The 23,721-nt window shown below is 39.8% G+C and overlaps 1 protein-coding gene across 2 annotated transcripts; it reads left to right on the plus strand.

Moving 5' to 3' along the window:
• Positions 1 to 756: 756 nt before the first annotated feature.
• LOC143031872 (uncharacterized) lies at positions 757 to 12,276 on the plus strand. Of its 2 annotated transcripts, none has more exons than XM_076196230.1 (2): positions 757 to 1,155; positions 9,572 to 12,276. In XM_076196230.1, exon 2 carries the CDS (start codon positions 9,660 to 9,662, stop codon positions 10,974 to 10,976), a length of 1,317 nt encoding a protein of 438 aa, XP_076052345.1. In that variant the 5' UTR covers positions 757 to 1,155; positions 9,572 to 9,659; the 3' UTR covers positions 10,977 to 12,276. The 2 variants fall into 2 exon arrangements, with proteins under 2 accessions (XP_076052345.1, XP_076052346.1); XM_076196231.1 differs by lacking the exon at positions 757 to 1,155 and adding an exon at positions 3,400 to 3,785.
• The last annotated feature ends 11,445 nt before the right edge of the window (positions 12,277 to 23,721 follow it).

Raw genomic sequence — 23,721 nt, forward strand, 5'->3', positions numbered from 1 at the left:
TCTCATTCAGTGTGAAAATTTGGTAACTTTTGATGTTGTCAATTCCCTTTAGAATTTTAAAGACCTGTATCAAGTCACCTCTGAGTCTACACTTTTTTAGGGAAAACAAATTCATATGTATTAGTCAATTGTCGTATGACTTATTTTTGATATCTGGAATCAGTTTTGTGGCTCGCCGTTGTACTTTCTTCCAATTAAGAATGTCTCCAGCCATCTATATATTTGTCCAGTTACCCCATACATTTGTAATTTGGTCAATAGTCTGTTGTGAGGGACTGTGTCAAATGCTTTCATAAAGTCCAGATACATCACATCCACACCGTTACCGCTTTTTGGAGCTGACATCCAGATATCAAGTACCTTGAGAAATTGCAGAGTTGTGGATCGCCCTTCAATAAATCCGTATTGTTAGTATATTTGATCTGGTTGTCTTTTCTAATATTTTACAAGTAATGCATGTGAGACCTATTGGTCTATAGTTTTTGGTTCTTTTATTTTCCTTTTTATAAATTGCACTAATATTGGCTGTCTTCCAGTCCAATGGCATTTCGCAAGTCAGTAGACTGTTGTTGTTGTAGATAATAGAGCCTTACTTATTTCATGTTTTACCTCCCAAAGCACTCTTGGATGGATTGAGTCAGGTCCTGGTGACTTGTCAATTCTCAGGTTTGCCAGGTATTGCTGTACTACTTCCTGTGATACCTCAATTCGGTCGAGCTGGTTAATTTCTGGAACTCGCTGCTCAAAGGTCAAATCACCAGTGTCACATTCCAAAGTACATACTGATACAAAAAGCTTGGATAATATTTGTGCTTTTCCTGTATCATTTGTGTGCAGGTTCTTGCTCCCTTCTGTTCATCTTCGAGATCAGGGATGTTAGTTATAGTCTTTAATTTAGCCTTGACATACTTTCAAAATTTCTTAGGATTTATTTTTACTTCTTGCGTCACACGCGATCTTTTTTGTGGTCATTTAAAGTAATTATTTTAACTATGTATTTTCTCCTCAGTACAATATCGCTGCAGATAGATAATAGCTATGTTCTTTAATTAAACAAGATAATATATGGGTCTCGTTTTAACTCCGCCATATTTGTTTACAAATTACATACTCCAGTCCAGTGTCATACCGTCCTCTCTCTTCCAAAGAAAGAAGGTAATGTGTGCATTCATATGTATTTAGCTAATCGTATTATACAAAGAAGGAGTAATGCTCATTAGATACCATCTCCTACTCACCAATTTATCGTACTTAGGCTCAAATTCGTGTACGTTTATCGATGTGAAACTGCGCATGTTTCAGAGTTCGATCTTCAATAGTTTGTTACTTTTATCAAAATATTACATTCGCGTTTCTCATTTGCATGTTAGTTTGTGGCGATTTCAAATGCTCCAACACACTTGTAAGATGAAGAGGAATATAGGGATGGCAATGTACATATCTTCTTACCACTTTTTCTTTTCTCCGTGTAGGGGAAGGGGGTGGAAAGTTCGATGGATTCACAAAATTTTATGTAGGGCTGCCATCATCTGCAACTTTAATGTGTCTTTTGACTAAAAACAAATACAAAAGAAATATTTCAAGGGGATGAGATGATGAGGTAGCAACTCCTTGGATGATGCAGGAGTATTTTTAAAAAATTCAGGTAAAGAATTATCAATGCATAGCCAGGTATTCAAAACCTAGGCAGTGGTGTATGCTAATCAAGTAAAGATACAACTGAGTAAATACACCTGAGCTCAAATCTAAATACGATATTGGAAATCAAGTATAATTGCATTTCTGTAAAATACTCATCAGCATATTTTTTTTTTTACTATATCAGTCCCTAATACAACAATCAGTTTGAACCATTACATCTTTATCTTATATTGCAAACCAATAATAAATGAGTTACTCAACTTATTTCAACTAAGAAAATTTGGGGATCCCATCACCTTGGAATGCCTATCTCTGGCTTCAAATCATTCCTGTGTGTTTGTTTATGAGATGCATGCACCACTCAGTTATGACATCATGACCAATCAGTGTTGAGATGTGCATTAGCTGTAACCTTACCGTCGTGCCATATCCTCTTGGACTTCGGCAACCATGGAGCGCCACCGTTCACGGTCCCTAGTTACTTGTAACATCGTGCTGGTTTGAGTTGTTTTCCTGTCACCCTCATCAGCCCGTCCATATACTCTCCCTCTGTTTTCCTCTTGCTCTCCTTCCTTCCACCATTCCTGTCATCACCACCTCTTCCAACCCTTCCCTCCGCATTATATGTCCCAAGAATCGCAACTGTCTTTTCCTTATTGTTGTCATTAATTAGAGCTTTCGCAGTGAGCAAGTTGATACCAGACACTGCTAGATCTTGTAATTCTTGCCGGTAAATAAATACTTTTTTGGGCAAGTTTTATAAGCTTACAGAGGTGTATCGTTGTACATTATTGTGTCTGAAATTTAAGTCAATTAATTTCATGATTGTAAACGGCATATAGCATTGTTTTAGCCTCTATTTATAATAACAGATGATATTCGTAAAACAGCCTATAATTGTATCAAGCCAAGCAATTTGTCATTTTCTATCGACTTCAATGGACGTATACTGATATATACTTTCATTTGAATGCACCAAGCAATAGGCAAATCCATGCAATGTATCGAAAATATAATTTTACATCGAAAACTTAATTTTTTCGATACAATAAACTTTGTCTCCCTCTTATTTTTTCTTGAATCTGAAGTGCAGATTGCCACGGCACACGTATAATTAGTCATATTTGTTTGAAAATAGCTCCCAGCAGATCTAAGAGGCTATTCTTTACAAAACTTTTATTAACTTCGTACGTCCGCCACCACTGTTGTTATTTTTTATCTCATTGATTACCTTCATATACAGGATGTGACAGTGATATCCATTATTTTTCAACACTCTCAGATAGAATGGACAAACCCAAATCGATATCCTCTTATTTTTAGTGCTCATAGTTACTTCATTAAAAATAATTAAAAAGTAATTACCTATTTTTAGTTTTACCTTATAATTAAATTAACAAAGCCTTATCACACACCAGTAAGTAAAAATTGTAACATTATGAGTCATGTTTTTAATTTTAGATACATTTATGCAACAATTTATGGCGTATCTTTTTTTAAATATCGGTTTCCAAATTAGCTAAGTCACCCCTCTGCCTCATGAGTTCTGAGACAATTAAAAATTCTAGCGCTAATAGGAATCTATGAGCCTGACTGCGAAAGCTCCCATTCCCTATCTGTCTCCATTTCTCTCAATACTTCTTCATTTGTTTTCTTCGCTGTACATGGTACTCTTAATACTCGTCTCCATATCCACATTTCTGCTGCTTCTAAGTTTACCTGCAATTTTTTGCTGTAGCCAGTTAGTGATAATTATTTCAAACATCCCATGAGATGGTTTTTAAAGTGAGAATTCATGCTCAATTTGAATCTCAGAGTGGCTGTGGCAGTTGTTTCAATTTTGTGTCCTGGTTATTCATACAGTTATTGGAGATTTGTGTACAATTTCCATTCCAATATTGAAAACACACTGGAATATCTGAAATCACATGGAGTTCTTCTATCTGCTGTGGATTGACCAAACTGTGAGCTTCCATGTTCATTTATGGTTGCTGCTGGTAATCTCTACAAGCCTCGCATGAAACAACAGGAAGGTCATCCAGAGTACCATGTCAATACCTTGGACGACGATCCAGACTAACCATCAAGAGGGAATAGCTCATCAACTGATACCACCTGACCATCCACCAGCTAGCAATAAACAGGTACTGGTAGAAAACAGCTGAGAATTCATTAGGTTTAGGGGTCCTGGGTATGGAACACCCATGCAAGGTGAGTCCAGGTTAGATTAGGATAGGGTTAGGTATGGATAACTTAGGTTAAGTTTGGTTAGGTTAGGTTGATGAGGCTTGGTTAGGTTGGTCAGGCTTGGTTAGGTTGGTCAGGCTTGGTTAGGTTGGTCAGGCTTGGTTAAGCTGGTTAGGTTAGGCTAGTTTTTCACTAGGTAGCATCTTAACCCATTCAACTCCGATGACAAGATGTCTTGTCATTTGGTCAAATAAAACAAAAAATCATAAAACACCAAAATGTTTGATGAAACACCAGAAAAATATGACGTCAGTCCTCGCTTCGCTGCGAGCGAAGCGAGGACTGACGTCATATTTTTCTGGTGTTTGATCAAACATTTTGGTGTTTTATGATTTTTTGTTTTATTTGACCAAATGACAAGACATCTTGTCATCGGAGTTGAATGGGTTAAATGATCAATGTGTTGGTAAATGTGAGTGTAAATGGCCTTAGAAAAATAAATTTTCTTGATGATTTTGTGTTTTCAACAATTCAGATGTGTGTAGTTGGTAAATGGCCTCCAGAAATATTTTTTCATGTTGATTTCATGCATTTCCAATATTTCTGACATGTGTAATTGTTGGAAATGATTTCTTTTTGTGTTTTTTTTATTATCTTTGAAAAGATAATAACAATATCAAAAATAAGTAATTTCTGCTTATAACTACCTTAATGATAGAATAATTGAAAACACCTCAAAATGAACAGGAAAAAATATTTCTGGAGGTCGTAAGTGATATTATATGGAAACAGTTTCTGGATATATATTAAATTGAATTGTATATGAATTTGACAATAGATATGATGAAAAAGTAGAGGTGACGGGATCCAACAAGTGGTGCTTTTTCTTGTATACTACACTTAGGTAAACACACATACAAACACACACACACACACACACACACACACACACACACACACATGCACACACACACACACACACACACACACACACACGGCCCGGTGGCGGATTGGTAAGGCACTGGCCTCACAAGCCGGAGAACCGGGGTTCGATTCCCCGGCCGGGCGGAGAAAAGTTGGGTTTGTCTCCTTTCACGTGTAGCCCCTGTTCACCTAGCAGCGAGTAGGTACGGGACGTTAGTCAAGGAGTTGTGACCTTGCATTCCCGGTGTGTGGAGTGTGAGTGGTCTCAGACCTACCCAGAGATCTGCTAATAATGAGCTCTGAGCTCACTGCCGTAGGGTGGTGTCTGGCTGTCTCGAAAAGAGGCTGCAGCAGATCCGAGGTGAATACACACACACACACACACACACACACACACACACACACACACACACACACACACACACACACACACACACTGCAGAGAAATTTGTTAGGACGACATGACAGTGAAAGGTGGAGAAGACTTGTGGACATGACCATGGAATAAACAATGACACAGTGGGTCAGTGAAAGCACCAGACATAGAAATAATGAGGATTCGTCAAGTCTGGATTTAGTATTTACAACGGAACCTGAAATTGTGGATAAAATTGAATACAAGACACCACTTGGAAAGAGTGACACTATACTTATTGAGACTGAACTAAAGGAAGAAATATGGAGAGAAATGAAAAGCATAGGAAAGGAATATTGATGTACAACAAAACAGACTGGAAAATTAAAGAAATTCTTTCAGAATGCATACATACATACATATACCAAAGGCTTTTCCCCCCTACATGGGGGATAGCCAAAAAGAAAAAGGCTTAGAAACCACTCCCACCCATTCCATTTCTTATATTCCACGCCCCTCCACCCTCCTCCCCCCTCTTATCTTTGCACCTCCCTGCATCCTGTCCACTGCCCTGGGTCAGAAGCAGTGTCAGCACATCCACAGCAAGGCCGCTTCATAAATTTGGCAACTCCCCTCTCTGTCCCCCCATGCAGAAAAGGAGAAGATGGGAAGAAATCCCTTTGGGCTGCATCATATTTTTTCTCATACATACTTCCTCACTCCCCATCCCTCACCCACTCCCCCCTCATGCATCACAGCATCATCTATACACAACCCCTCTCCATTCACCCCTATCTTCTGTCCTTTCCCGTCCTTCCTCCACAGACATTTCTCTCTTTTGTAAAGCCCCTTTCACCCCATCCATCCATCTCATCCTAGGATGCCCCCTCATATTCACTCCTTCCACCTCTGCCTTCCACACTTCTTTTACTAATCTTTCTTCATTCATTCTTTCCATGTGTCCAAACCATCCCAATACTCTTTCATCAACCCCATCTCCCAGTTCCCTTTCGACCCCTGTTCTCCTCCTCATCTTCTCATTTCTCACTCTATCCAGCTTAGCAACCCCTATCATACTTCTCAGATATTTCATCTCGAACACATTCAAACTCCTTCTCTCTTCCTCTCTCATGTTCCATAATTCTGCCCCATACAATGCTGTTGGCACAATCACTCCTTCATATAACCTCCTCTTAGCATCCATTCCCATATGTCTATTTCTCATTACATTTTTCAATCCACCAAGGAATTTACTCGCTTCTTTCAGAAAGCAAATTGGGAAAATTTTTACAAGGAAGAGACAGAAGTGGAAGAGAAATGGGATATCTTGATGGAAATTATGATGAATGAGTGAATAGGCACATACCAAGACAGAAGCAAGAGATAGTGTACATTAAATGCTTGTTCAACAGAAGATGCAATGAGGCAAAAGATAGAAGAGACAGAGCTTGGAAAAGATGGAGAAAAGATAAAAACCTGGAAAATAGCAAATATATATAAACTACAAACATGAGTATGTAAAAGTGAAAAGAGAGGAAAAAAGGAACTATGAAAAAGACATTATAGAAAAATGCGAGGAGCAACCCAAACTATCGATATGTGAATGGTAAACTTAAAAATAAACTATGCCAAGGAAATATAGAATACACAGATCTAGAAATGGCCAAAGTCATGAATAATCACTTCTACCTAGCTAGCCCTGCGCACTTTGAATCCTAACTAAAATTCACACAAATACCTCTGGGTTTCCGAGAGTCTCTCTCCATACATACTGCACTCCTTAATTTTGGTTCCAACAAACGATGGGCTTCTAATCTAGGAGGATGCGCCTGCTGAAGATAGATGCATTTATAGTTTGTGGAAGGACGGCATCATGGCTGCCTTCCTTTGTGAAACCTTTGAGCTGAGGGGAGGTTTTAACACCAAATGAGTCCGTTCCATGTGGGTCTGGAAAGTCACTTTGGTTACGAAAATGGCTTCAAGTAATGTAAAGTCAATGATCACACAAGGTGGAAAGTCTTGATAACTGCCCATGCGGTTGGAACACGTTTCTCTTCCTAATGTGCGAAATGTGCACTTCACCCTTTGAGGACTCGTGATTAACTGCTGATGCCCAGCGTGAGGCACGGGCTTGATGTTGTACAATGTTGTTAAGTTTCTTAATTTTGAATCATTGCTTCTGAAGGGTATGGAGTGTAATGTGTATGCAGGAGTTGAATCATCTCAAATAGTCCCTTTGAGATAATCACTAGAGATGAAAGAGGATTATAAATCCGAACTAGCCGAATTATTTAACCTATATGAGAAATGGCAAGAGCACAGGGATGGGGAGTTTGAACCATTGATACAAATTTGCAAAGTAACGCTTGGTTGAAATACTAATCTTAAACATAAGATAACACATTACAACTACATGGCGAAACAATAAAATTGCAAGGTTGTTATATTCCAAACTCAATCATTGAAACATTTGTGATATCTCTGGGCCTCAACATAGATGGGCACTGTGAACGAAAGGGGCGGGAAACTTCCTATGAATAGGAAATTCTTTAAACTCGTTAAGGCTCCACAACTGACGGCCAAATTGGTGCAACAATCAATAAGGATAATGGTTAGAAAAATAACAAGAAGCAGCTCCTGAAGGCTCTAAGAATTCTGGTAATTCCACAGAGTAGAGGAAACGACAACTGATAGGAGACGAAGAGACAAAAATGTGAAGCCTACTATATCGGCTAGGCCCTTCAATGAAAGTGTTTGGTAACTACGGTTTGAAAACAGTTGGAAAATTGGGAATAAATAGTCGGTGTGTCACAACCCCAAAGTTGTGACAGTTGCTGTGATCATGGAAAAATTAACAAGAAACAAGAGAGTGAAGTGGCAGAATGTAGAGAGGGCTCGTGAGTGCCTGAAACAGAAACAAGAAGGAAAAAAAAAAAAAAAAAAAAGCACAGCTGTACCCAGCACTCCGCAAGCATCTACTAGCATCGCCCACTGTACACCACCCACACCACACCACACCACTCACCCTCAATTCACACCTCATCAGCGACAAAAGGTCTCAAAAATTTAAATCTCCAGTCCTGTAAAGTTTATGTTTTTGTTCTTTCTGTTGTAATACCTTTGTTTGTTCTTGACGAATTTTTGTCATTTTTCTTTAATTTGAAAGAAAACATCATGCTCTTTATTTTCTGAATTTTGCAGCATTTCTGAATTATTCATAGAAACAAATTATTAAAGAATCAGAGGTATTAATTTGATAAAATATATTTGATAGTTTTTGTTTCCCAGACTCTAAGCTTTCATTTCATACCAAGCTGAATGATGTAGAAGGATTTTTCACTAAGTAATTAGAGCTTCACTAGAGCTCACTTTATCTTCATTAAATATTCACTCTGCCTTGTATATACATGGGAGGAACACAATACCCTGAGGAATTATACACTAATGTATAGGGGTAATACCAAAGTTCATTAAATACAAATTTGAAAATTTTATTTCACCTACTCTATAAAGCAATGCAACACTCTCTAAAGTGGTTGTTTCCACTGAATAACTATAGCTCAACAATCTTTTCCCACTGTGCACCATATTTTAGTGATTGACGGAAGAGAGAGGTGAATCTAACCTAACCTAGTTGTAGATATGGACAAATTAGGATAGATTGACTAGAAGTAATTGACTTCTCACAAAAAGGATGTCAAAAATCAACATCTTAATTTGTTACAGGCTTGTGGTGGTATTTTTGTGGAATTTCACTCGTTTTCCCCAAAAATGGAAAACAAGTGATTTGCCGTAGAAATCAATATCAGATTCTCATGAATCTCTCCAATGTTGATTTATGACATCCTTGATTGTTGTCTGTAGTGGTCCTCTTTGAAAAATTGACGAAGATATCTTAAGCCCAATGATGCTACTATATACAGTACTATTTTTCTTGCGTCCTTTATCTCTTCATAATATTTATTCAACCACTCTTTTGCTTTATTATTTCCTCATTATATACTGTCCCAATCTGTGTTTGTTCTGCACAACTCCATCATTTTTAGTATTTGTTCAACCTTCCATATCTTTCTTCCCCCTTTCACCTCTTCAATACGAGTCAAATTCTTTTGCACAGTATCAAATTCCTAATGTACGATGCATCGTTTTCTTTTACTTTAAGTAATAATAAACACAGAAAACATGATCATACTAGTTTACAGAATTCAGAAGCCACACAGCTACGACTACAAAATAAATATAATCAAGATGCTGAGGCCAGCATCCTCGCATATCCACTTGCACCTCGTGACGCCAGCATAGGCATCATCATATCAAAGAGATTAAGCTTCTTCATTAATACAAGTCATTTATTCCCTTTCCAAACTGCAATTTAGTTAATGTCCCACTGTATTTGTATATGCTCATGTTACACCTGTTACAAGCTCTCAAAAAGATAGGTTTCAAACATATATTTTCTTACAGGTCAAGTGTAAACATCAACACTTCCTTGGAAGAGGTATCCGAAGATTCTGTATATTCATCATGTAACAAATAGAATCTCGTGTGGCATATGCAGCACCCCTATATTATGAGTCATCATAAATATCACATGATGGCCCACACTGGAGAGAAACCTTTCCAGTGTGACCTGTGTGATGCAGCTTTCTCCAGAAAGACTATTCTCAAAAATCACATGATGACCCACACTCAAGAGAAGCCTTTCCAATGTGACCTGTGTGATACAACTTTCTCACGAAAGGGAAGTCTCAAGCGACACATGGTGAACCACACTACAGAGAGACCTTTCAAATGTGAGCTGTGTGATGCAGCTTTCTCAGGAACGTCAGTCCTCAAATATCACATGAGGACCCACACTGGAGAGAAGCCTTTCCAGTGTGACCTATGTGATGCAGCTTTCTCAGTCACGACTACTCTCAAATATCACATGTTGACCCATACTGGAGAGAAGCTCTTCAAGTGTGACCTGTGCAATACAGCTTTCATAACAAAGGGCAGTCTCAAACGACACATGATGACCCACACTGGAGAGAAGTCTTTCCAGTGTGACCTGTGTGATGCAACCTTCTCACAAAAGAGTCATCTCAAGTATCACATGATGAAACACACTGGAGAGAAGCCATTCCAATGTAACCTGTGTGATGCAGGTTTCTCACAAAAGAGTCATCTCAAAAATCACATGATGACCCACTCTGGAGAGAAGCCTTTCAAGTGTGACCTGTGTGATGCAACTTTCTCAGGAAAGAGTGTTCTTAAATATCACGTAATGACCCACACTGGAGAGAAGCCTTTCAAATGTGACCTGTGTGATGCAGCTTTCTCACGAAAGAGTAGTCTCAAATATCACATGATGACCCACTCTGGAGAGAAGCCTTTCAAATGTGACCTGTGTGATGCAACTTTTCCAAAGAAGAGTACTCTCAAACGACACTTGGTGTCCCACACGGGAGAGAAACCTTTCAATTGTGACCTGTGTGATGCATCTTTCTCAGGGAATAGTGCTCTCAAGTATCATCTGAGTACTCACACTGGAGAGAAGCCTTTCAAGTGTGACCTGTGTGATGCAGCTTTCTCAGGGAATAGTACTCTCAAGAATCATGTAATGACTCACACTGCAGAGAAGCCTTTCAAGTGTAACCTGTGTGATGCAGCTTTCAAACTAAAGAGTAATCTCAATCGACACATAGTGACCCACACTGGAGAGAAGCCGTTCAAGTGTGACCTGTGTGATGCAGCTTTTTCACTGAAGGATTCCCTCAAACGGCATATGGTGAGCCACACTGGAGCCACACCTTTCCAATGTGACCTGTGTGATGCAGCATTTTCAGGAAAGAGTCATCTCGAACAACACATCATGACCCACACTTGATAGAAGTTCTTCAAGTACGACCTGTGCAATGCAGCTTTCTTAGCAAAGGGTGGTCTCAAATTACACATAGATACCCACACTGGAGAGAAGTCTTTCCATTGTGGCCTGTGTGGTCCGACTTTCTCACAAATCTCAAATGACACATGATGACACACCCTGGAGTGAAGCTCCTCAAGTGTGACCTCTGCAATGCAGCTTTCTTAGCAAAGGGTGACCTCAAATGACATGTGATGAGCCACACTGGAGAGAAGCCTTTGAAGTGTGTCCTGTGCAATACAGCTTATTAGAAAAATAATAATATAAATGATTAAATAAATAACAAAATAAAAAACAAATAGACATCACATGGTGGCCCACACAGGAAAGAAGCCTTTTCAGCTTTTTCATGAAGGACATGTTTCAAATGTCACGTAGTGACTCGCACTTCCTCACGAAAAGTTGATCTCATGTATTGCGTGATTACCCACACTTATGAGGGGCCTCTTCAGTGTATTGATCCATTGTTGTAGACCTTTTGACTGAAGAATCGTCACATACACATACTGTCAGTTGTAAATATTTGTTTACTCACAGTTGTGCAGTTATTTAATTGGCCTATTGCATAGGTACATTTTTGTTTCTTTAATATTGAAGATTCTTAAGTGTTCCATTAGATGTATGAATGATTCTTGTATTTATGAAAAACCATCGAGAATATTAAAGAAAAGTGTAATTGGTTGATATAGATATTCCTCATGACTGATACAGTTCTAATTACTATAGAGTTGTGTAAAGTTGTTTAGTATGCACCACTGTTATTTGTAATTTTTGCTACTGTATGTCTGCAATAATGTATTCAGCAGTATTTTATTCATGGAGACCCGAATCTCGTATTTCAGTGAAGTCTGTTCAAGGGTGATATCTCTGTCATATAATGAATTTTTCATTGTTGACAAAGAATAAATCAAAATAGTTTGCTGAACAGTTTGATTTTTATATTGATTATGCGAAGAATAAATTGTTCATTGTGTCAGGCAGTAGTTTTGCATTTAATTGTTCTTCCTTCATAATTCCTGAGACAGAATCTTTTTGCTAAGATGAGTTGTGATGTCTTCTCTTGTTCTGTTGAATTTGAAGTTTTATTGAAGTTTATGAGATAATTTTGTGACGGATAATTGCAATTTACAATTGATTTATATTCAGGCATTTGGTAGAGGGCAATCATTTCCATGTGATTATCTGAGTCATGAGAACTTGTGTGTCAGATAATTTCGGACATGTATCATGACACTTCCATGACCATTTTATGGGGGAATAAATAAAACTAATAAAGAAATCCTTGACACTATTATTAATGCAAAAAAGTATGGCACGATACAGAGCAATGTGTGCTCTCAACCACTGTTGATAAGATACTGATGCTTACATTAGCATTGGCATGTATAATTGACAGGAATACAATTCCATTAGCATAAAACCTTTAGATCAGGGGTTCCCAAAGTGGTCGATATCGACCCCCAGGGGTCGATGAGACCATCCAAGGGGTCAACAAATAGCCAAGGGGTCGAAATAAGGGTCAGTAGATTGCTAGGGAGTTGATATAGAACCCCAGGGTTTGATAAAACCATCCAAGGGGCCGAAAGGGGGTCAGTAGATTGCTAGGGGGTCGAAAGGAGTCAGTAAATTACTATGGGGTCAAAAGGCAGTCTTTAAAATTAAATGGTTAGCATGAAATGATCCTGTTCTTCCACTCTGAAAGAGTGAGAATAATCAACCAACCAATATCTAAATTTGGAGTCAAAAATCCTCCCCATTCTGTGTATGTAGGGAGAATCTCACGTACAACCACATCGTGAATGAACATCAATATGACGAGTTTGTGTACTATTATTGGCTTGAATATTACTTGTAATAATATAATAAAGAATATATAATATCACTCGTAAAGCTATTGGTAAATTATAGATATTCTAAAACACTTATGTTTATATATATGTGAAAGTGTCTGTATCCTTATTGGAATGCCGTCGCCTTGATGAATGTTGCCATTTAGCTCTTTTATAATGGATCAAAATGAAGATAACACTATTGATAGCTAAAATTATAATAATAATAACGATAAAAATAATGATAATAGTAATAATAATAATAAGGATAGTGATATAACAATTATGATAATAATAACTAATAATTTTACTAACAATAACAACAACAATAATAATAAACTGACATAATTCATCAATTAATAGTTTGGGGGTCTAGAAAATTTTAAACTTTACTAGTGTCGATGAGCTGAAAAGTTTGGGAACCCCTGCTCTAGATGATTTATATAGCGTTACAAATAGATAGATTTAAATGAGTGCATAGAGGGTTTAGGAAGAAATGTCAATGTAATAGTACTGGGAGACCTTAATGCTAGAGTGGGAAATGGTCCAATCGATGGAGTGGTTGGGAAGTGTGGAGTTCCAGGAAAGAATCGTAGTGGAGAGTTGATGGTGGAAATGTGTCTAGAAAGAGAGTTGATGATAGCAAATACAGTGTTTCGGAAGAAAGTCAAGCATAAGTACACATGGGAGAGGGTGGTGGAGGGAAGGGTGGTAGATAGAGCGCTAATGGATTATGTAGTGGTAAATAGGATTATGATAGGAAGAGTTAAGGATGTACATGTGCTAAGGGGAGAGGGTGGGGGAATATCAGATCATTTTTTGGTGGAAGGTAAGTTGAGAGTGGAGGATAGATGGAGAAGGAGGAAAGGGACAAAAGGTAGGGAGGTTCTTAGAGTGAACTCCTTGAATGAAAAGGAAAAGGAGAAGGAGTACGGAAAGAAGCTGAAGGAGGAGTGGGAGGGAGTAAAGGATAGAGCAGAGATGGGTGTGGAGGAGGAATGGGGATGGTTCAAGGAGGGAGTCTTAAAGTGTGCAAGGATGGTGTGTGGAACAAGAAGGACAGGGGGAAATAGAAGAAAGGGTAGTGAATGGTGGGATGAGGAAACAAAGAAGGTTGTAGAAGAGAAGAAGCGAGCATTCACAGATTGGTTACAAAAGAGGACAGGGGAGTCATATGAGACGTACAAAGAAAAGAAAAGAGAAGTAAAGCAAAAGGTAAAGGAGGCAAAGAGGAGAGCAGATGTTAAATGGGGTAGGAGTATGACAGAAAATTTTGAAAGTAATAAAAAGATGTTTTGGAAAGAAATTAAGAGAGGAAGAGGAGGCGAATCAAGTAGGGAAGAAAAGGTAAAAGGTACAGATGGAGAGTTGATAATGGAAGAGATGGCAGTGAGGGAAAGATGGGCAGAATATTTTAGGGAGTTGCTGAATGTGAAGGAGGATAGGGAAGGAAAGATAGCTGCAGTGGGAAATACGAAGAAAATGAGAGTGATGAGTGAGGAGAATGGAGGAGAAATAAGGAAGGATGAGGTGAAGGCAGTTGTAAAGATGATGAAAGCAGGTAAGGCACCTGGTCTGGATGGATGTCATGCAGAATGTCTGAAAAAGGGAGGTTCAGTGATGGTGGACTGGTTGGCGAGATTATTTAATGTTTGCTGGAGAGAGGGTAGAGTACCGGAGGACTGGAGTAGTGCCTGTATAGTTCCTCTTTACAAGGGAAAAGGGGACAAGTGTGAATGTAGTAATTTCAGAGGGATTAGCCTGTTGAGTGTAGTAGGGAAGGCTTATGGGAGAATCTTAATTGAGAGGATTAGGAGAGGAACAGAAGGAGTAATTGGTGAGGAACAGTGTGGTTTTAGGACGGGTAGAGGTTGTGTAGATCAGATCTTTGTGGTAAGACAGATATGTGAGAAAGCTATAGGAAAGGGGAAGGATGTTTTTTGGGCTTTTATGGATCTGGAAAAGGCTTATGATAGGGTAGACAGAAAGGCACTGTGGGAGGTTATGCAGATTTATGGGATAGGAGGAAAGCTTTTGGGAGCTGTCAAGAGTTTTTATGTGAGTAGTAGAGCATGTGTTAGGATTGGAAATGGAGAGAGTGAGTGGTTTGAAGTAAAGGTGGGACTTCGTCAAGGATGCGTTATGTCGCCCTGGCTGTTCAACTTATACATGGATGGGGTGGTGCGAGAGGTGAATGCTAGGGTAGTGAGTCAGGGATTGGAGATGGTTAAAGAAAATGGAGAAAAGTGGAAGGTGAGCCAGCTGTTGTTTGCGGACGACACTGCGCTTGTGGCAGGGTCAGAGGAGGGATTGAGGAAGCTGGTGGCAGAGTTTGGGAGAGTATGTGATAGAAGAAAGCTAAAGATAAATGTGGGTAAAAGTAAGGTGATGAGATGTACAAGGGGTGAAAGTGGCAGTAGACTGGAAGTGAACATTAAGGGAGAGCGACTGGAGGAAGTGGATAGTTTTAGATACTTGGGTGCAAGTGTAGCAGGAAAAGGTGGAGTGAAGGTGGAGGTAGAATGTAGATTGAGAGAAGCGAGTAAATGCCTTGGTGGTTTAAAGAGTGTAATGAGAAATAGACATTTGGGAATGGATGCGAAGAGGAGACTGTATGAAGGAGTGATTGTGCAAACAGCACTGTATGGGGCAGAAACGTGGAACATAAGAGAAGAAGAGAGAAGGAGTTTGAATGTGTTTGAGATGAGGTGTCTGAGAAGTATGGCGGGGGTTACTAGGCTAGATAGAGTGAGAAATGAGGAGGTGAGGAGGAGAACAGGGGTGAAAAAGGATTTGGGAGAGAGGGTTGATGAAAGAATATTAGGATGGTTTGGACACATGGAAAGAATGAGTGAAGAAAGACTAGTAAAAGAGGTATGGAAGGCAGATGTGGAGGGAGTGAACATGAGGGGACGTCCTAGGATGAGGTGGATGGATGGGGTGAAGGGGGCTTTGGGGAAGAGGGGAATGTCTGTTGAGGAAGGAAGGGAGAGGACGGAAGACAGAGGTGAGTGGAGAATGGTTGTATATGGATGATGTTGTGACTGCATGAGGAGAAATGGGTTTTAGTATGTGTGAGTAAATTTTGACGCAGCCCGAAGGGATTTCTCCCCGTCCTCTCCTTATATGCAAAGGGGGACGGAGAGGGGGGGTCGCCGATTAAATGAAGCGGCCTTGCTGTGGATGTACTGTGTCTTGCGACACTGCTTCTGACCCAGGGCGGTGGGCGGGGTGCAGGGATGACCCGTCATCCAGGAGGTGCTCAGATGAGAGGAAGGGTGGGAGGGGTGTGGAGTGTATTTGGGGATGAAATGGGTGGGAGTGTTTTTATGCCTTTCCCTTTTTGGCTACCTCCCTTGGAAGGGGGAAAAAGCCTTGGTATATGTATGTATGTATGTACAAATACAATACATTATATAATATAATCACAATACTTCTGACTACTACATAGATCGGCCACTATCTCTTGGTGCCCTCATTGATTATACATTTGGTGGAGTACAAAATATCTATTGAAAAACAAGATCACATTCCCATTGTTTATGCCAAACATAACTGAGGCTGCACATAGTTATTTACATAATCTACAATCTTAATAGATAGCAGTTACAATGACAAAAAGGCTGCACAGCAACACATGTACACAATAGTCTCACTTGACCTTCAAGGCATTGAATGTAAATGATATGAGAGATGAACAGGGGTGACACAGTGGGAACATTGGACCCTGGGGGTAAATGCAGGTATGGGCACCTGTGTCTTCTTAAGCCTATCAGAATGCAAAATCACACCAAGTCCCTGAGATGGGTAAAAAATCTTTAACTTATTGGGATGAAGTCTATGCATTACCAGAAAAGGAGCAGTAAATTTGTTTTTTTTTTAGCTTACACTGGCTTTCAGGCATTTGCTTAAATACATGATCACCCACTTGACAGAATCATAAATTGTATGCAATATATGACACTAAAGTTGATTGTCATTTTCAGAATTGTAGAGAGGAATAGGACTGTCCAAAAGATCATCTGGAAACCTCAGAACCATAAATGACTTAATGAGTTGTCTTTCCCATTGCTACATTGATAGTACTATTAATGCAGGAACTGCCATAGAGAAGCAGGTCTTCCCAAGTTTCCTGCATATCAATAGCATTGTGCCTTAGGATGTCAAGTATTTAACTATTTTTCCACTCCACCAGACTGTCAGAGGAGGGATGACAAGCAGTTACAAAAGTCTGGGTGATGTATTGTTTGCAAATGTTGGCCATAACCTCATTCTTAAACTTGGTCCCATTGTTGCTAAGCAACACTGAAGGAGTTGTGTAAGGAAAGAAAAATGGGAAAGTAGAGTATGAGCAACAACTGGAGCAGATTTATTATGTAAGGGAGCCACTATTACAAAACGGGTAAAGTGATCAAAGCATACAAGAACGTACACTGAGCCTTGAATGCTATGGGGCAATTGCAAGAGATTAGTGGTGACAGTGTGGAAGGGGCAAGAAGGAGTAGGATATTCTAGTATAGGAGCAGTGTGATTAGAACCTTTGTTCTGAGCACAAGACTTACACTGGGCTCCATGAGTGGCAATATCTAAATGCATTCCAGGCCAATAATATTTCTTGTGAGCCATACCCAGAGTTTTCATGACCTGGGTGACCAGCTTGAGGGGAATCATGAGCAAGAGATTAAACAACAGGGACTAGAGACTCAGGGATCACTAACTGTGCTACATCATGCTCATACACTTTCACATTATGAGTGAAAAAACTGTCTTGCAAGGAGAATTGAGACAGGTACAGGCAAGTTTGGCAAGGTAGCATCATCGCCAGACTCTAAGGCGTAAATGACAGCAGACCAAACAGGGTGCTCTCATTGAGCTTTGGCTAAATCTTGCAGGGAGAAGTTGTGAATTATTGCAACAGCAGCTATAGGTACATTTCATGAAAGTGCATCAGGAACAATGTTTGCATGTCTGGGATATGCCTAAGGACTGGATTAAACTCCTCAATAGTAAGAAACTGTCTGGCTTGGTGGCCTGAAAGATTTTTGCCCTTGAAAAGTTGTGTGATGGCAATGTGGTCTGTGTAAACTGTGATAGGATAACCAAAGATGATGTCACGAAATTGTTTTAAAGCCCACGCCACTGCTAAAGGTTCCAGATGTGTAACAAAGTAGCGAGACTCAGCATGACTGTGTATGCAACTAGCATATACAATGACGTGGATGATAACCATCTACTTCCTGCATTAGGACAGCAACACCTAAAACAGAAGCATCAGTGCAAATGGTAAAAGGAAGACTATAATCTGGGAATGTCAACACAGCCACCTGAGTAAGTGCATGCTTCAAGGAGTCGAAACGGAACCTTCACAAGCCATTTCGCTCCTCCCTTAGCAATAAAAACGGCAAAGAGAAAATACAAATCAACAACAACAAAAAAACAAAGCGGTCTCTAATAAACTAAATACACGAACCTTACTCTGCTTACCTTATACTATTTCTCCTACCTTTGGAGTACAGTAACAGAGAACTGTTTTGAATCTAAATAGAACACTACACTTTATCTTATATCTGTAACTGTATAGCGCTATATGTATACAATTACAAAAAACACAACACACTCACTTAACACTATTCAGAGATATAAATTTCTCTTTTCTGATGAGCATCATGCCACTGGAAGGAGCATCCTTTTTGGGGAGAAGAGTAAGGGGTGATGCAATGGAAGCAAAGTCTTTTACAAAAGTACGATAGTATCCTGCCAATCCTAGGAAAGAGCATACTTGTTTAACTGTCTTACGAGATTGTTTTCCAGAGGAATCTGCCAAAAGCCAGCTTTTAGGTTCAAGGTGGTGAACACTGTTACCTGTTCCTATGGACTGAAGATCACTCAACACAGTCAAAGGGTAATGATCTGGAACTGTGACATCGTTGACATGCCTATAATCCACGCCAAGGCGGAATGATCTATTCTTCTTTCTTGGGCACAAAAAGGATCGGGGAGTTCCACTCGGAATGAGACTCTTTAATAACACCCTCACTCAACAACTCATGAACTAGAGACTGAGCTACAAGTCGACGAGAATGAAGCAACCTGTAAGAAGGTACGTAGACTAGACGCAACCCTGGTTTTTAAGATCAGTACTATGGACAACACAATCCATAATTCACAGACAATCCCCAGGGAAAGCCAGAGCTTAATGTTTCACTAACAATTCAATGAGATGGTCTCTTCAGGAAAATCAATGGTACCTACATATGTTGCATACTGAGAGGCTAAATGAGCTGTCACTTGCACGTGTAGACTATTGAATAGAAGCTGCTATGATAGGGTGTGAATCCTGGACAGTGTCAACATTAACGACATCAAAAGAACCCAAATGAATACCAGAAGAGAGTGTTATGGGAGCACCAGAAGTATTGATTATCAGGGCTGTGGTAACATGGTTCCCAAGAACAGTGGAAAGAGTACCCTCCAATGCAAGATGTCTATCACGAACAGAGTCAGGTTGAGATAAGACGTCAGAGCCAATTGGAGCATCTGAAATGCGCACCGGGACTCAAACTGCACTAGAAGGACTAATATAGTGCTCGCCTACAACAGCAACAGCAGTACAAAAAAGTACAGGAGGGCCTAAATGTTTTGAGCCCTTGGAAGACGACTACCTGATCAGACCATGCACAAAAGGTGAGCTATGTATAGAAACTGGCCTGTCCATTGCAGAAATTACATTGTAACCACACTGTGCTGAAGAGATATATCTATGGCATGAGTTGCTAAAGTATCAAAGTCCAGGAGACAACCACACTGAAGTATGAAATCAGATATTACCATAAAGTTATGATGAAACACTTTAGTATGGGAAGAAAACCTTAAGGGAATACAAATAGATCCAAGAATAGACCAGGGAGAGCCTTGTACAGCTTGCAAAGCACTACAAGAAGGTGATGATGGAACGTTGTACAATTCCTTGAGAGGAGAATATGCCTGGTTGCCCATAAGACTACATTCTGCCCCTAGTGTCTACCGCTACAGAGATAGGTAACTGGTCCACATACCACTGAAAGGTAAGGAGTTGGAAAGAGCAGCAACTGAAAGGACGGTCTTGGACCGAGTCAGTCTTTGGGATTTTGATACGGGCGCTTGTGAAAATGGGACTGAGTATGCCTAGGGATTGAACTATTTTCTGCTTTAAGTTTCAAAATGTTGGAACACTGATAAGAAGAATGGCTACAATGTCCATGGACATGGCAGTAGCTAGATTGAGGCTGAAATAATATTCTTGAAAAGTCATGTTTGATGCTAGGAGAGGAATTAGTGAAACGTCTACGTACAGAAGTCTGCTTAGACTTTCGTTCATGACACTTACAAAGGAAATAGAAAACACTAGAATTACCTACTTTGTTACACTACGTGCAGGTTAGTACATTAGATACAGTTAAGATGAAGGAGTGCTCTGTGTAGATGCTGAAGACAGAGGAGGTGGTGGAGGAGTATGAACCTCCGTAGTCTGCTGTGAATGACTAGGTAGTACAGGAGCAAGATGAGATCATTCTTTTAACTTCCTAGAAAGCTTCGTTGAAAATATGAGTAAAGACTCGTCTGTCTGATAACTAAGCCTTCATTCATATGGTGCGAGGAACAAAATGTAGAATAGGCACTCCAAAACAACTCGGTGTCTACCCACTGTGAATGTATAAATAAATCTAATGCTTCAGAGGCCGCCGTACTGGCCCAAGCCTGGGCACGCATAAAATTTGCAGTGCATATAGAGTACGTCAGCCAACCTGAAGCACCAGAGAAAATTATCACCTATAGGTTTGCATCAAACATTTTAAGAAATTTTGCCCTGAAGCTGGTGTAATCATAGTTTAAAGTTCTAGGGTTGGCGCATGAAGCTGACATCATCTCAGAGGCTAGTGATTTGGGAACAAGTTGAGACTGGATAAAAAAACAAAAACAAAAAAAATCAGACTCTGTAATGACGTTAGTGTTGACAATACTATCGTCACATTGCTGAATAAATGCAGTTGCTGAATATTTAGGATACTTATCCAGGAATTTTACAACGGAGGGGTCCTAGTGCAATAGGGTAATAGCGGGAAGAACCATAGCTGAAGCTGCCATTGTATCACCATACAAAAAGTAAGAAAATTTGTCAATAGACATAGTGAGATTATGACTGACAGCGAATGGAGCATGTATGGTTCGACCGCTACTGAGCAACATGCATATAAAATTAGAAAATTATCACGTACAGACCAGTTATCAAACTCACAGTCTCTCTCCCTTAATACTCGCTTCCAATTTCCTGTCACTTTCTCCCCTTGTGCATCTTATCAACTTACTTTTACCCACATTTATCTTCAACTTTCTTCTTTCACACACCTTCCCAAACTCTGTCACTAATTTTCTCAATCCCTCCTCTGATCTTGCTAAAAGCGCAGTTTCGTCAGCAAACAACAACTGGTTTATCTTCCACTTTTCCCCATTTTCTTTAACCATCTCCAACCCCTGACCCACTACCCTTGCATTTATCTCTCGCACCACCCCATCCATGTATAGATTGAACAGCCAGGGCGACATAACACATCCCTGACGAAGTCCCACCTTTACCTCAAACCACTCACTCTCTCCATTACTAATCCTAAAAGAAGCTCTACTACTCTCATAAAAACTCTTGACTGCTCTTAACAGCTTTCCGCTTATCACATACATCTGTAATACCTTCCACAGTGCCCTCCTGTCTACCCTGTCATAAGCCTTTTCCAGATCCATAAAAGCCCAAAATACATCCTTACATTTTCCTATAGCTTTCTCACATATCTGTCTTACCATAAAAATCTACACAAACCCTATCTGTCCTAAACACACACTGGTCCTCTCCAGTTACTCCCTCTGTTCCTCTCCTAATCCTCTCAATCAAGACATTCCCATAAGCCTTCCCAACTACACTCAACAAGCTGATCCCTCTGAACTACTACACTCACACTTGTCCCCTTTTCCCTTGTAAAGTGGTACTATAAAGGCACTCCTCCAGTCCTCCGGCACTCTATCCTCTCTTTAACAAACATTGAATAGCCTCACCAGCCAGCCCACCATCACCGTGCGTCCTTGCTTTTTCAGACATTCTGCATGACATCCATCCAACCCAGGTGCCTTACCTGCTCTCATCATCTTAACAGCTGCCTTCACTTCATCTTTCCTTATTTCTCCTCCATTTTCCTCACTCATCACGGTCATTTTCTTAGCGCTTCCCACTGCAACTACCTTTCCTTCCCTATCTTCCTTCACATTTAGCAACTCCCTAAAATACTTAATAGTTGAACCACCCCTTCTCTCCCTTGTCTTCTCTTCACTCTTGAGAACCTCCCAACTACACTTCCAAACTCACACTCGCCCCTCCCTTTCAACTTAGTTTCACTCAATGCCAACACACCCATCTTTCCTCTCACAAGCATACTACCTATATCTTCCCCTTTTCTCTCATCTGTACCACATCCACATACATTAAAAGACCCAAACCTTAGATACTGGTTGGAAAACTCCTAGACCCTCTTATGCCTTTACTTTTTTAAGGAATGTCCCCTTTGGGGCTGCAGGGAGAAGGATTCCTAGTTCTACTCCTGTCCCGTGTTTTTTCTTTCTTTCTTTTTCGCCTCGCACGACTCAAGTGGGAAGATTTGGTGGCAGAATTCTTTTCCCCCACCACAAGGTTAGGCGGAAAAAAGAAATGAATATTCAGAGAAATGGTACAGGACAGTAACAAGGGGCGGGGGAGCAGTATAACAGAGGGACTGTTGGAGTATAATAAAAGTGTTATAAATTTCTATGGACAGAGAGTTCCTCTATTACAAACAAAATCATGTGTGGCTCTGGTCCGTAGGGGCGCCCCATATAGACCCTAAAGTATCAGCTGCATGCTACTTTGCCACAATAGCATGCAGCAAATACCCCAGACGGGGATAACATGCAGCTAATACCCCAGACGGGGTAATACAATTATCGAAGGAGATATTCTAATATTTCCAAATCCTTGTTAGGCGCAAGCAATATGAAGTACAACTAAACATTGATCAATAGTTAGAGCCCCGGGCTAAACGTGTATTACGTAAACAAAACAAAATGTATAAGAATGGTATAAATATGTAATAGTATTTCAACACAACGATTATAATTGATTTTGGAAAATTGTTGACCAATTGTTATAATAACGATTGCTTATTATCTGTATAACTTGGTTGAGCTTTCAAATTCGATGCTACTTTTATATCCCATTTATGTTCCAAGACCCACAAAGATTCATGCAAGTCCTTACAGTCTCTTTCAAACACGGGTTCACGGTGTTTCTTCCTGGCCAGACAAATTTTAATGTAGAACTTGATACAGAAAACTTAGATTCACTGTTTATTAAGGGATGACCTTTAATTTACTAACCACATGAAGAATTGTTCGTTTTTGCTTTTTCGCTTATTTTTCTTTTTGTGGATTATTTCCCCAAGATGTCCAGAGAAGAGGATATAATTCAAATGGATCGTAACGATTGAGTGATGTGCTGAAGATTCTTCTTTCATACGTTTACGAAGGGTCAAATATTGCCACAATTCAGATAGCCTCCACTTGTCTACTACCATGAACAAGTGGCATTGTTAGTTGTTTTTCAGTTAGCCACTGGTTGGGAGACATCACGCGTTCCATTCGTGTTCACTTTTTTATGTTGAGTGAACTGGCTGAGCATCCGGAATACTTGAATCCATACATCATTGTTCACAGCAATGACCTTTTACGGGGTACTCACACAATTTGAAATTCAAAGTGCCCGACACGAACTAATTCTAACACATTTACGTTTGTGATTATTAGTATTACAAAAGGATGAACAA

The sequence above is a fragment of the Oratosquilla oratoria genome, chromosome 12 (genome assembly GCF_046742065.1).
Source record: "Oratosquilla oratoria isolate Oo_2021 chromosome 12, ASM4674206v1, whole genome shotgun sequence".
NCBI lineage: Eukaryota > Metazoa > Arthropoda > Malacostraca > Stomatopoda > Squillidae > Oratosquilla > Oratosquilla oratoria.

What these genes read in the sequence shown, in the direction of transcription:
- LOC143031872 (XM_076196230.1), top strand. Translation starts at nt 9,660, where the DNA reads ATGCAGCACCCCTATATTATGAGTCATCATAAATATCACATGATGGCC.